The sequence below is a fragment of the Neolamprologus brichardi genome, chromosome 3 (assembly GCF_056152115.1).
Source record: "Neolamprologus brichardi isolate AB-2024 chromosome 3, ASM5615211v1, whole genome shotgun sequence".
In the NCBI taxonomy this organism is placed as follows: domain Eukaryota; kingdom Metazoa; phylum Chordata; class Actinopteri; order Cichliformes; family Cichlidae; genus Neolamprologus; species Neolamprologus brichardi.
Window position 1 is genome coordinate 1,136,415 of NC_142106.1, and position 13,586 is coordinate 1,150,000.

Sequence of the window (13,586 nt, forward strand, 5' to 3'; positions counted from 1 at the left end):
GGACCAATTCTGTTTACATTATACATGCTTCCCCTAGGCAGCATCATTAGAAGACATAGCATACATTTTCACTGCTATGCAGATGACACCCAGCTCTATCTGTCCATGAAGCCAGATAACACACACCAATTAGTTAAACTGCAGGAATGTCTTAAAGACATAAAGACTTGGATGGCCACTAACTTTCTGCTTCTTAACTCAGATAAAACTGAGGTCATTGTACTCGGCGCTGAAAAGCTTAGAAATATGGTATCTAACCAGATTCTTACTCTGGATGGCATTACCTTGGCCTCCAGTAACACTGTGAGGAACCTTGGAGTCATTTTTGACCAGGATATGTCCTTCAACGCACATATTAAACAAATATGTAAGACTGCGTTCTTCCATTTGCGCAACATCTCTAAAATTAGAAATATCCTGTCTCAGAGTGACGCTGAAAAACTAGTTCATGCATTTATTACTTCCAGGCTGGACGACTGCAATTCATTATTATCAGGATGTCCAAAAAACTCACTGAAAAGCCTTCAGCTAATCCAAAATGCTGCAGCAAGAGTACTGACAGGGACTAGAAAGAGAGAGCATATTTCTCCTGTTTTGGCTTCCCTTCATTGGCTTCCTGTTAAATCCAGAATTGAATTCAAAATCCTGCTCCTCACATACAAGGTCTTAAATAATCAGGCCCCATCTTATCTTAATGACCTTGTAGTACCATATCACCCTATTAGAGCACTTCGCTCCCGCTCTGCAGGCCTACTTGTTGTTCCTAGAGTATTTAAAAGTAGAATGGGAGTCAGAGCCTTCAGTTTTCAGGCCCCTCTTCTGTGGAACCAGCTTCCAGTTTGGATTCAGGAGACAGACACTATCTCAACTTTTAAGATTAGGCTTAAAACTTTCCTTTTTGCTAAGGCATATAGTTAGGGCTGGACCAGGTGACCCTGAATCCTCCCTTAGTTATGCTGCAATAGATGTAGGCTGCCGGGGGATTCCCATGATGCATTGAGTTTTTCCTTTCCAGTCACCTTTCTCACTCACTATGTGTTAACAGACCTCTCTGTATTGAATCATATCTTTTATTAATCTCTGTCTCTCTTCCACAGCATGTCTTTTATCCTGTCTTCCTTCTCTCACCCCAACCGGTCACAGCAGATGGCCGCCCCTCCCTGAGCCTGGTTCTGCCGGAGGTTTCTTCCTGTTAAAACGGAGTTTTTCCTTCCCACTGTCGCCAAAGTGCTTGCTCATAGGGGGTCATATGATTGTTGGGTTTTTCTCTGTATCTATGAAGCGCCTTGAGGCGACTTTTGATGTGATTTGGCGCTATATAAATAAAATTGAATTGAATTGAATTGAATTGTTACTCATTTATATTAAGATTTAAACATCTAGTTGGTGTTGGTATGGAGAGTAGCCTTCAGTAATAGTAATAAAACACACAGAAATAGTAGTGGAATACACTTTAACCTTTCCAACACTGACCAGTAACTCAGTAAAACAGTCTAAATTGTTCAAACTTTTAACAAGAGCTGAATCTTTGGATAAGTGTATGTTTGTTCAGCTTGTTTAAGTGACACAGTCTGATCAGAGTATTTTTGAAGTTCTTAGATTTCTCACAGAAGTTGTATTCTTTTGTGTGACAGACATGATGACACACACCACTTGCCTTAGCCCTACCAGTAAAGCTAATCATCTAGCAGAAACACCAACACAACCTATGCAGCCTTTTAGGCACAACAAACACCACTTCACTCCTTTGGAGCTGACACGTCCATCCAAGAAAGATGATATATCACTAAAAATTCAAATCCGTGGATGAAAGTATGAGATGATGAAACTGTAGGGGAAAAAAGTGAAGAGGACACACAGCGCCAGTTCAGCTTGGTAGAGCAGGTAACCCGTACGCTGTAATGCTAATGCAGGGGCCTGAATGTACCCAAAGAATCAGGGAAAAAAGGTTGGAGAGAAATAAATCATAACTGTACCTGCTTTGTCTCTGTGTGGCAGGGCGCACTTATCTGAAATTGGGCCAAATCATCCTCACTGCTCACCGATATACCGTGGAAAACTATAGGTCTGCACACATTGACTGTAACACGTCCTGGTACAGGCTGTCCATACGTGTACCTGTATAAAGAAAAATAAGTAAACATTATGAGTCATTTGCTCTTCAAACTCCAGATTTTACAACACATAATTTGTCCTGAAAGAACTTTTCCTTACTTTGCACACACTTTAGCTTCAATGTCTTCCTGCCCAATACTCACTTCTCCAGATATATTTACTGTCACATCAAATTTGGGTAAAACTGGGGGAAAATATGAATGTCAGCATTTGCACTCCATTACAACAAAGAATTTAAAAAGAAATAAGACTGACTTACCATATTTCTCCACTTTGAAGTTGTGATATATTTTCCTCTCACCCATTGACACAATGATCTGGTACGGTCCCTCACGGGCCTCAGTGTCCAAGGAGTAAGAAAGCTGCAGTATTCTGCTATTGGATGTTTCATTTAGCCACTGTCCAATCCTGTTACTGTGAGGATCCTGTTAAATCAAATGACAGTGACAGCTACTACACAGGTGTAAATACAGTACCAACTAGATTCTTTATTTTCTTTTTCAACAAGATTCGAGCTAAAACTGGACAATATAAATTTAGGGGGACATAAAAATGTCCTGTCTTCATCTGTAGCCAGCTTTGTCCCCTTCTAGATGTGAAGCACTTGTTTATAAATGTTTAAAAATTAAGTGATATAAAGAAACCTAAGCTGTAATGACAGGGAAGTTGTGGCTGTGTTTGTGGAGTAATTAAATCAAAATTATTAATTTGATTTAATCACTGTCATTTTATTTTTACATGTGGGGCATCAAGTGACAGAACAGGCACCTGCACGGTGTGTATTACATACATGCAACCCACTTTGTCCAGTTTTTAAACCTTGCACTGTCAGTAACTTGGAGTAATACTGCAGAAGCAGTGTGTATGCAAGCAGTGAGCCGGGAACCTTCAAGTCTGTCTGACTGCATGTGTTCAGTGTTGTGTTGATGCATTTACAAGAGAAGTAAAAGCCTTTTCTAGAGGCGCCCTCTTACCTGAAGTTCAATGACATCATACTGAAAGAAAGAGCAAAAGAAGAAAGACAGGTGGAGTTAAGAAACTGTTGTGTAAATCACTGCATCCAAATTCCAAACAGCATTATTAATAATACTGTTCAAAAACTCACCAGCTGTTTGGCAGGTCGCATTTTATTATCCATCGTAACGACTCTGAAATTCACTTTGAGAAAAATTGAGAGGTTACCTCTGTTTCTCTCTTTATACTTTAAAACAAAGTCACTGCAACTTATCAAACATGGATCTGATTGGTTACCCTACACAGCAAGCCAAGACAGATCTCAGATAATGGACTGACATGTATGAGACATATGTATAGAATTTATTGAAATTGAACTGATATTGCTAATTTATATTTTAATTAATGACACCATCCATCCATCCACCTTCATCCGCTTTATCCGAGGCCGGGTTGTGGGGGCAGCAGCCTAAGCAGAGAGGCCCAGACCTCCCTCTCCCCAGCCACCTCCTCCATCTCATCCGGGGGAACACCAAGGCGTTCCCAGGCCAGCCAAGAGATATAATCTCTAAAGCGTGTCCTGGGTCTGCCCCGGGGCCTCCTCCCGGTGGGACATGCCCGGAACACCTCACCCAGGAGGCGCCCAGGAGGCATCCTTATCAGATGCCCGAACCACCTCAGCTGGCTCCTTTCGATGTGGAGCAGCAGCGGCTCTACTCTGAGCCCCTCCCAGATGGCCGAACTTCTCACCCTATCTCTAAGGGAGAGGCCAGCCACCCTTCGGAGGAAGCTCATTTCCGCCGCTTGTATCCGCGATCTCGTTCTTTCGGTCACTACCCACAGCTCGTGGCCATAGGTGAGGGTAGGTCGACCAGTAAATTGAGAGCTTCACTTTTACACTCAGCTCCCTCTTCACCACGATGGACCGATGCAGCGTCCGCATCACTGCAGCCGCAGCCCCAATCCGTCTGTCGATCTCCGGCTCCCTTCTCCCATCACTCGCGAACAAGACCCCGAGGTACTTGAACTCCTCCACTTGGGGCAGGAACTCATCCCCGACCCAGAGTGCGCACTCCACCCTTTTCCGGCTGGGAACCATGGCCTCAGATTTGGAGGTGCTGATCCTCATTCCCGCTGCTTCACACTCGGCTACGAACCACTCCAGTGCGAGCTGGAGGCCCCCACCCGATGAAACCAACAGAACCACATCATCCGCAAAAAGCAGAGATGAGATTCTGAGGCCACCAAAGCGAAAGCCCTCCGCCACTTGGCTGCACCTAGAAATCCTGTCCATAAAAATTATGAACAGAATCGGTGACAAAGGGCAGCCCTGGCGGAGCCCATTACCCACCGGGAACGAGTCTGACTTATTGCCGGCAATGCGAACCAAGGATCGAATGGCCCGTAGCAATGGGCCCGACACCCCATACTCCCGCAGCACCTCCCACAGGACACCCCGAGGGACACGGTCGAATGCCTTCTCCAAGTCCACAAAACACATGTAGACTGGTTGGGCAAACTCCCATGCACCCTCAAGTATCCTCGAGAGGATAAAGAGCAGGTCCAGAGTTCCACGACCAGGACGAAAACCGCATTGTTCCTCCTGTATCCGAGGTTCGACTAGCGGACGAACTCTCCTTTCCAGCACCCTGGCATAGACTTTCCAAGGGAGGCTGAGGAGTGTGATCCCCCTGTAGTTGGAACACACCCTCCGGTCCCCCTTCTTAAAGATGGGGACCACCACCCCGGTCTGCAAGTCCAGGGGTACTGCCCCTGATCGCCACGCAACATTGTAATTGTCATTGCGTAATTAATGACACATTTAATTTATTATTTAATTATGTATTTAATACATTTTGGCACCCAAGGCCCTCCATATTCTTCCCTCACGATTTTTTTGTACTTTGAATTCCAAAGCCATGTTTAAACATATTTATTTTATTGTGAACTATTAAAAATTAAACCATTAAATGGACCAAACTTCAGTCAGGAGAACAACTGAGATAATCCATCCACAATACCAGGTTAGTCATTATTATAAGATAAGTTAACCTTTATTAGTCCCACACGTCGGAAATTTGTTTTGTTACAGCAGAAAGTGGACAGTGCAAAGTTACATAGCATAAATTATAAGGCGTTTAATGCGCCCTATATTCCAGTACGCCTTATGTATGAAAACAGACCCGTTTCAGACAAGTTCATCGTCAGTGCGCCTTATGGTCCGAAAAATATGGTATTTTAAAAAACAACAAAAGGAAAAAAAAATCCCACAAGTTTCATATTTGAGCTCACACTAATGAAGAACTTCACATTGCAAAAGATAGCTACTGACAACGAATGGTATGCAGTTATTTCACAGTGATGAGAAATAAAACATACAGAATACTCAGAGTGCACAACTTCCCCCAAAGGGCAAAGGCCATATTATATTTTCCATTTTGAGACCTGCTGCTGTGATGGAGAATTAGACAGTAATTCAGCTTAACTTTGTAATCGGGGACAGAGAGCACAAAATGAATCATGTCTGAGTAATGCCTCTTAGTTTATTTCAGAGTCAAATTCTTTTTATGTGAAAGTTTAAAGCATCTTTCCATGTGATTGCATTCGTCAAAAACCATCGGGAACGTTTATCGAGTGGAAAAAAGTTAGCGTTCATCCTCCAGCTTCACTGTGTTTATGCTATGCTAACATAGCTGTGTCGCTAGCAATCACAAAGCACATTATTATATACCAGCTAGCGCAACTTCAGTAACCCTATTAACATCACTGCTGTTTAGCTTTCTGTCTTCATTTATGTTGGAAGTGATAGCAGAGCATGTTTAGGTAGCTAGCAAAACCAGCGAGCTAACGTCCTGCTAACTTCTAACTTCTAAATTTAATAAATTATGTTTTCATGGATGCCTGGATGTTAAACTTAATTGTTACACCTGGTAAAGCAGCAACACTGATCATTTTATTAAAGAGGAAAGAGTTTAGACAGTTTTTAACTCTCAGTGATGCTGCAGTGTTCGTTTGACTTTAGGACCTGAAGCAGACGGCGTTTAGGACCCAGATTACTCCAAGTCCTCGAGGCTTCTGACTCTTCTAGCCGTAATGCTCCGACAATCCATCAAGCGGTGCGGCTTCGTACCTTACCAAAGTCATTCTAAAACATTTTTGACAGATTTTTGAGCACTGTGTACCACATAAAATCTGTTTGTGGTCAGTAAACACAACCAGAATTCATACATAAGGCACACTGTTGATTTTTGAGAAAAAGGAAGGATTTTAAGTGCGCCTTATAGTCCGGAAAATACGGTAGTTATGTTCAAAGATGCAGTCGGATTTCAAACTTCGAATAAACATCTTGGTCGATCGACCGTATTGATATCTTGAAAAACATTTGCTATTTGAAGCAAATATTTCACATCAATCACTGTATGTGTGTCCAAATTTTGGACCACAAAACTTGTTACACAAATTGGAGATGGTGGAGCAGCTGGCTCATGATGATGGGATTTGAATGAACTACATGTCTTATATAACATAACAGCACATTGTTACCTTTTTGTCCAGGGAGGTAGATGGGTTTATCTGTTTGGATGAATGTGAAGGGATCAGACGCTCGGATCATCACTTTTCTGACTTGTTTGGAGTAAAATGTGTCTCCTTGTACCTCCACCTGAAAATGTTGCACCTCCTTTTGTACCAAAGGAGCCTGAGACAGTGGGATATTTAGATAGTCATTAAAGCCAATAATGCTTACAATAACAACTAACAAACACACTTTGTGTGTGAAAGTGCTGGTTGCCAACCTCAAACTGAACACAGGTTTGAAAGGCCTCATTTGACATATGCGTGAATAAGGTCGTGTTCTTCTCTCGGGACATCAAAGTGACAGTCATGACCAGAGTCCCACTGGGCTGTCGGAGAGTTGCACAGAATTTGGCCTCAGCTCCAGCTTCAATAACTGCAGGAATGGCCACCAGGTACTGGCTGCATACAGCATCACACATACAGCAGTTACTGCAGTGAACAACTCACACAGACAAAAACACGCTGAAGACAAACTCACGGTTCAGCCACCGCTTGATCCACATGCATCCAGCTCAGGAGGATACACAGAGTGCAGCTCAGGATCCAGAGACGCTCCATGACTGGTTGTGACAATTCTCAGTGTCAGCTTCTGCTAAATATCGGCTGATCGTCCCCACCCACATACACTGTAGCAGCCACGTGTTTGAAACGCACTCATGTACTCTGATCTCCACAAAGTCAATCACTTACACATTTACAAAATCCCAATCCTGCTTTCAGCACTGAACACTAAACTATAGACAACAGTAAGGTTTGTCATTCAGTGTAAAACATCATAGTAACATACAGTGCTCCGAGGTGATGTTTCTAAATCAGCTCCAAGTTTTATGTGGCTGTTACAAAAAGTTATTTCTGTTTCGAATGTGCCTGTTTTACTTAATAATGTGCATTTTCTTACCGTCAGTGGTGGGATATCCCACTGTAGTGTGTAACTACTTATATTCTCTAAAATCACTGGGAGCTACAGTAGGTGTAACTCCCTTTACCCAGCGTGGGATGTCTGACTGCCATGTTTTTGACCTTATTTCTCGGGAAAGACTAAACAAACGTTTGTGTAGTGATAACAGGCTCAAAAAGAACTGGTGGATTCATCAGTGATGTCACAGACTGCTATACACGCTTGAAAGACAAAAATCACAATGTTTCTGTAAGAATTCAAAATGAAACATGTTAAACAGCTTTTGTTGCACTTTGGTAAACAACACAGATCAAACTTCAGCCCACTGAAATAACAGCAGTGACAGTCACACTGCTGAGTGTGGAGGGATATCTAGTCTGGTTTTTAAACTGTAACATTGCTGAGAATGAGTCATTATCTCTGACCCTCTGGACCCAGCAGTATTACCCCATGCTATTCTATTTGTCTTGTTTGATTTGCCTTTACGGGAAAAGGGTTTTTGTTTGTTCTGTCTCACTAATGTCTGCAGTGGGGCATGTTTAAACACACATACAGATGTGTTCATCCTTATTAACAAATCCAGAAAATAACAGAAAAAAACAGTTAAGTTAAGTTCAGATATTTGACTTGCTCCCACTCAAGAAATACTCAGGTATCCCGTATGAGGTTGTTGATGCTACAGAATGCCTTAATGTGAGACCAAAAAGATATGTTTCACCGTACCCCAGTCAAGAGCAAAATACGCCTATGCAGTTTTCCAGGTAAAATACATGTATACCTGTGAGTCCGTCAAACATAATGTAAATGCAATAGTTTTGGTTGTTGCACCAGTTTTTGCTGATCTTTGTGTGCTGCTGAATTATCTAGAAAGTCGGACTGAAGATGGCGACAAACTTGCTTTTTCGATTACCTTCATGCGTCAAGTTCAAAGGAAAAGTCTACCATGAACACTCTCATCGTCTCTACTATGGTGAATCATTGGCTTGTTTGTGTTGTGTCTGGCTATACATTTTGCTTTGTATTTACCAAAAAGAAAACAGGAAATTAATTTTTCTTTTTTTATTTAGATATGCCTCCCCGGTTAGGAGAGGGTTCTATTCAACGAAGTATTCCTGGTCTGGTATCTGCTGGGCAGCTTCCTCCACTAATAGAGACAGTTCGCTCTTTCTTCCCTGAGACTTGGATCTGGGATCTGGTGGAAGTTGGGTAAGTATCTGTTGTGAAGAGATCTGGTGGATATTACATTTTTAAAAAAGTTTATACGATCACATTTAGAAACCCATGTGAACTTTCTGCTGTGTCTTTGCACACATGAAAAACATGAAAATAGAATAATTGTGAGTTTTCTCTTAAGCATGTTTTGATGCTTCAGGCCGATGTTTTGTCATATTTAAAGTTTTGTGGGATATATTTGTTAAGAGATGTATTCTAAAACACTTCTTCAGCAGAGAACCAGAGAGGAGAAACACACAGGTTTTCTTGCTAGCAAGGGCAGTCACCAGAGCGCTCGCACGAGAGAGCGAGGGCTCAGAGACTCGCAGCTCTGAGACCCCCCTGGTCTCTATTTATACATCAGTGGGTGTTTGTTCCTTACATTGGAATGTAGAGGTGTATATGTATGTGTGTGTCAGAGTGTGACCCCATAAACTTAAACGAAAATCCAACAGTTCATCTATATGTAAAAAAGGGCACTTAGACTAAAACTGACACAGCTACGTTTATCCTACCGTAAAACAATAAGAGCAGGTACGACCTCTCCCATGCTCCCAGGATGTGGGTGTGAATGCCAGAGCACTCTGGAATGCACGCAAAGCTTTTGCAGACTATTAAGGATCGCACATCCTATCACTACCATATGTAAACTTATATTATTAAAAGATTATACTGACTACTAAGTACAATTTTCTATTGACAATATTATTTCACTGTCATCAGCAACGTGGAGCTCTTTAAAGCCAAATGCAACAAAACTCAAAACTTTTTTTCTTCAGTCCATATAATATTCTCCCAAACATCTTGTGGAGCATGGAGATGTTTTTTTGACAAATGTGAGATAAGCTTTTGTGTTCTCTTTGGTCAGCAGTGGTTTTGTCCAGGAATGCTGTTTTTGCCCCGTCTCCTTTGTATTGTTGAATCGTAAACTCTGACCTTTGCAGAGGAAGGCAAGGCCTTCAGTTCTGAGTGTTTTTGGGATTCGTTTGACTTTTTCGGTGAGTCGTCGATGTGCTAATGGAGTAATTTCGGCCACATCTTTTCTAGTTTTAGTTTGTGGATAATGGGTTCCAACATGGTGCACTGGCGCTCCAAAGCTGTAGAAATTGTTTTTTAACCCTGTCCAAACTGATAGATCTCAAGACTTCTCGCCTATTTTTGAATTTCTTTTGGTCATGGCAATGACGTATTTCTTTTTGACGTCTTTTAGCCTGCTTCCCTTTGTCAAACAGATTGTACTTGAGTGATTTCTTGATCCAGCAGGTCTGGCCTTAATCAGGTCTGGGTCCTGTTGGTGAAATGAAACTCAGTCTTCCCAGAAATATGTGGTTGATCACAGTCAATCTACCATTTTCAGTTTGGATGTTTTTTCACTCAGCAAATGAAATCATCATTTAAAATTGCATATTGAAGTATTCAGGTTATCTTTGCCCAATAATACAAAGTTGTTTTAGGCTAGTTCTGTTAGTTTTAGTGAATCAGTGTTTTTGATCAGGTGACATCCTCGGCCGGGCTCTGAAGAACCTGGATGGATTGCTGCAGATGCCGTATGGATGTGGGGAGCAGAACATGGCTCTCCTGGCCCCCAACATCTACATCCTCCACTACCTGAAAGGCACACAGCAGCTCACCGCAGCCATCATGGAAAAAGCTACTAACTTCCTCACCAGTGGCAAGTTTTTACTGTTTCCTCTAAGGAGGAAATCATTTGAATCACTTCAACACACACGGTTCAAGAAACAAGCCGACAGGAGGCAGAACATTAGCCACAGCTTTTGGTCAAATGTGTCATTTTCCTCATCTGTCAGCAAGAGTCATTGAATTTCCCAAATCTCAATGTACACATGCAGATCCATAAACAAATGGAGTCCAATCATCACCATAGCAACAATGTCTCGATCAATGTCTCTGTTGTTACAGGATACCAAAGACAGCTCAACTACAAAAGTGCTGACGGTGCTTACACCACATTTGGAACAGGACCAGGAAACACTTGGTGAGAACATCACTGATCAAACATGTCATAAACCAGAGAGGTTACACTGGTTTTTAAATATCCCACCAAACAGAAGACGTTTCTTGAAGTTTGACTACCCATTAATAACATAAACATGTCTACCTCTAATACTTAAAATAATTCTCCATTTAATCCTTTGACTAAGATAACATTAACATTACCTTTTGGTTAATACTGTGTAATTTAGTAGGTAGGAAGGAGTATTAGAGCCGCATAAAGAAATGTTATTGATCATTATTAGAATAAAGTCGAATTTTAAAGATTAAAGTTGTAATTCTACTTTAAAAAAAGTCTAAATAGTATTTCAATAATAAAGTCTTAATACTGTTTTGTGAAAAAAGTCAAATTCAAATCTAAGAAAACAGCTGAAATGATTACAGTTGTTGTTTCAAACGACTGCTATACCCTGTATAAAAGGCCTTGTGTAGATGTAGTGAAATAAATCAGTCGTCTTGTGATACAGCATAGATCCTCTTTATTCCACGAGCGTGGAACCATCGGTATCTTTGCATCTGTACATTAGCAGCCATTTCCTTTTATACAAATCTAACCACATGCAGCTTTCTGCACCACTTTCTGCTTTTCAGTGTACTTATACTTACTGCCACGCTGTGTTTATTGCTACAAGTGACATCAGTTCCTTCCTTGTTACTAAAACTGAGTCTGAAGTACGATTTCACTAATTCAGAGGGTAAAGCAACCGTGGCAGTTTGTCCTGAAATAACTGTGATATCCACATTTCTGCTTTTGTCTCAAAATACATTTTCAAATTTAATCTTGAAATTTCAACTTTATTTTCAAAATGATCAGTATTTCATTCTCCTAATGTGACCTCACAGCCAAACATTTCCATCATTGTATGACGTGTAAGTGTTGTTTTCTTTCCGTCAGGCTGACTGCGTTTGTGGTAAGAAGTTTTGCCAAAGCTCAGTCTTTCGTCTTTATTGATCCCAGAAAGATCGAAGAGTCTAAGACCTGGCTGCAACATAAACAACAAGAAAATGGCTGTTTTGAAAAGTCTGGGAAACTCTTCCACAAAGGAATGAAGGTAACCTGCAGTTCTTCGCTGTTAGACTGTGGAAACAGCCTCCAGTCTGGATTTAACAAATTTTATTAATAATGTCATGCATACATGGAAAACACTGTACTCAATACTGTAACAGCTCACACCAGTATATTATTTTATTTAAGAACTAATTTCCCTTCATCTTGTTCCATTCACACCAGCACTGCCTTCTATCTAGCATTCACACATATTTATACAAAATACAAAGTATGCACTAGAGACCAACTTGGGATTAGTATCTTGCCCACAAATATTTGGCATGCAGGCTGGAGCAGCTGGGAATCAAACCACCAACCTTCTGATTAGTAGATGACTACACAAACTGTTTATAAGGTTGGGGAAACCCGAGGTGAAGAAACATCCATCTCACTGGAAATACAATGTCCAGATGAACAAAATCAACTTCCTGTTCATCTCTTTAGCTGGATGTTTGAACATGCATCAAGACATTCATGATACTAAAACCACATGCAGCTGAAAATCATTTTCATGACTTCATATCCCTGAATGTTGGTGCATCGATGATAAAGTGTCTATGATGTCTTCTGTTGACAGGGTGGTGTATCTGATGAAGTGACTCTCAGTGCGTACGTTACTGCTGCCTTCTTGGAAATGAATACATCCCAACATGTGAGTAGCTGTGTGCAGATCAACAATGGATCATATATCGAGTGCAGAGAGAGTATGAGCGTGCAGCGTTTAAAGCGTGGAAGTACTGACCTTACTTTGAGTTTGATTCCGTAAAAGGTGATGAAAACATTAGTGTCTGCTGTTCACTGCGTGGGAAGAAAACTTCTTTTCACAGCGAAAAAAAAGAAACTAAACTTTTTTGGGGAAGTAATCAGTAATTAGTTACTGATTACTGGGAATCATATATAAATATATATATATATACATATATATATATTTATATATGATTCCCAGTAATCAGTAATTAGTTACTGATTACTGGGAATCATATATAAATATATATATATACATATATATATATATATATTTATATTAGGGGTGCAACGATACACAAAATTCACAGTTCGGTTCGATACTTTGGTGTCACGGTTCGATATTTTTTCGATACAAAAAAATGTTCATGCCTTTTTAATTTGTCGTTTATTAAAATTATAAATATATATTTTAACTCAGAAGTACAGTTTTTTAATTTAATGTTGCTGAAACAACAAAGTAATTTAAAAAAAAAATCTATCTGATTGAGAAATCACTCATGTTTGGAAAAGAGAGACTGGCCTCTAGGTGACCTGTGGAAATCTCACAGTCTAAGAAGGCTAAGCTGACACTTTTCATATCCTCCCTGGTGAATTTGATGTGTCGGTCCACTGAGTTAATGTGATCCGTGAATTGTGGAACGTCCTGAGAATTGATTTTCACCCAGGTGTCATCCACATACCTGAACTCTCACCAGCAAGGACTTGTATCACCACCCAACCTGTACAGTGTTTTTTCAATATGTTCTTTATATTGTAAATACTACTAGAAGATTGCTCCACTCTTTGCTTGATCTGTACTTTCCTCTAATTGCTGTGTTTTCTGTTATCACGCTGATGTTTTGAGTGACTGAATCAGGAACTCTGCCTCCTATTCTTCTCACACTGGGTTTAATGAAAGAAGATTTCTGTTTGTCCATTAAAGTTCTTTGTTGTGATGGTTTAAAGGATCCTGTGATGAACAAGAGCCTGGCTTGTCTCAAGGAGTCTCTCAGTAACCTGAGCAACACCTACACTACAGCTCTG

At 40.8% G+C, this 13,586-nt stretch overlaps 2 protein-coding genes and 1 long non-coding RNA gene across 3 annotated transcripts in view; 2 read left to right on the forward strand and 1 right to left on the reverse strand.

Moving 5' to 3' along the window:
- Nucleotides 1-7,636, reverse strand: part of LOC148103089 (alpha-2-macroglobulin-like) — a 32,504-nt gene extending 24,868 nt beyond the window's left edge. Inside the window, exons 1-9 of the mRNA XM_087831262.1 lie at nt 7,544-7,636; nt 7,124-7,205; nt 6,864-7,044; nt 6,613-6,766; nt 3,221-3,273; nt 3,090-3,110; nt 2,375-2,540; nt 2,215-2,299; nt 1,977-2,118 (exon numbers count right to left, since the gene is read on the reverse strand). Coding sequence (XP_087687388.1) covers nt 1,977-2,118; nt 2,215-2,299; nt 2,375-2,540; nt 3,090-3,110; nt 3,221-3,273; nt 6,613-6,766; nt 6,864-7,044; nt 7,124-7,203 — 882 coding nt within the window. The 5' untranslated portion in view covers nt 7,204-7,205; nt 7,544-7,636. The remainder of the gene's footprint in view (nt 1-1,976; nt 2,119-2,214; nt 2,300-2,374; nt 2,541-3,089; nt 3,111-3,220; nt 3,274-6,612; nt 6,767-6,863; nt 7,045-7,123; nt 7,206-7,543) is intronic.
- A 536-nt stretch (nt 7,637-8,172) lies between these two features.
- On the forward strand, nt 8,173-9,070 carry LOC148103090 (uncharacterized). Its single transcript, XR_015716748.1, has 3 exons — nt 8,173-8,304; nt 8,411-8,513; nt 8,611-9,070. It is a non-coding gene; the product is annotated as an uncharacterized LOC148103090 (long non-coding RNA).
- Nucleotides 9,071-10,129: 1,059 nt separating this feature from the next.
- LOC102781450 (alpha-1-inhibitor 3-like) overlaps nt 10,130-13,586 on the forward strand; it is a 6,215-nt gene continuing 2,758 nt past the window's right edge. The window contains exons 1-5 of the mRNA XM_087831268.1: nt 10,130-10,427; nt 10,676-10,751; nt 11,664-11,820; nt 12,394-12,468; nt 13,509-13,586. The exon at nt 13,509-13,586 is cut by the window's right edge and continues 85 nt beyond it. Coding sequence (XP_087687394.1) covers nt 10,298-10,427; nt 10,676-10,751; nt 11,664-11,820; nt 12,394-12,468; nt 13,509-13,586 — 516 coding nt within the window. The 5' untranslated portion in view covers nt 10,130-10,297. The remainder of the gene's footprint in view (nt 10,428-10,675; nt 10,752-11,663; nt 11,821-12,393; nt 12,469-13,508) is intronic.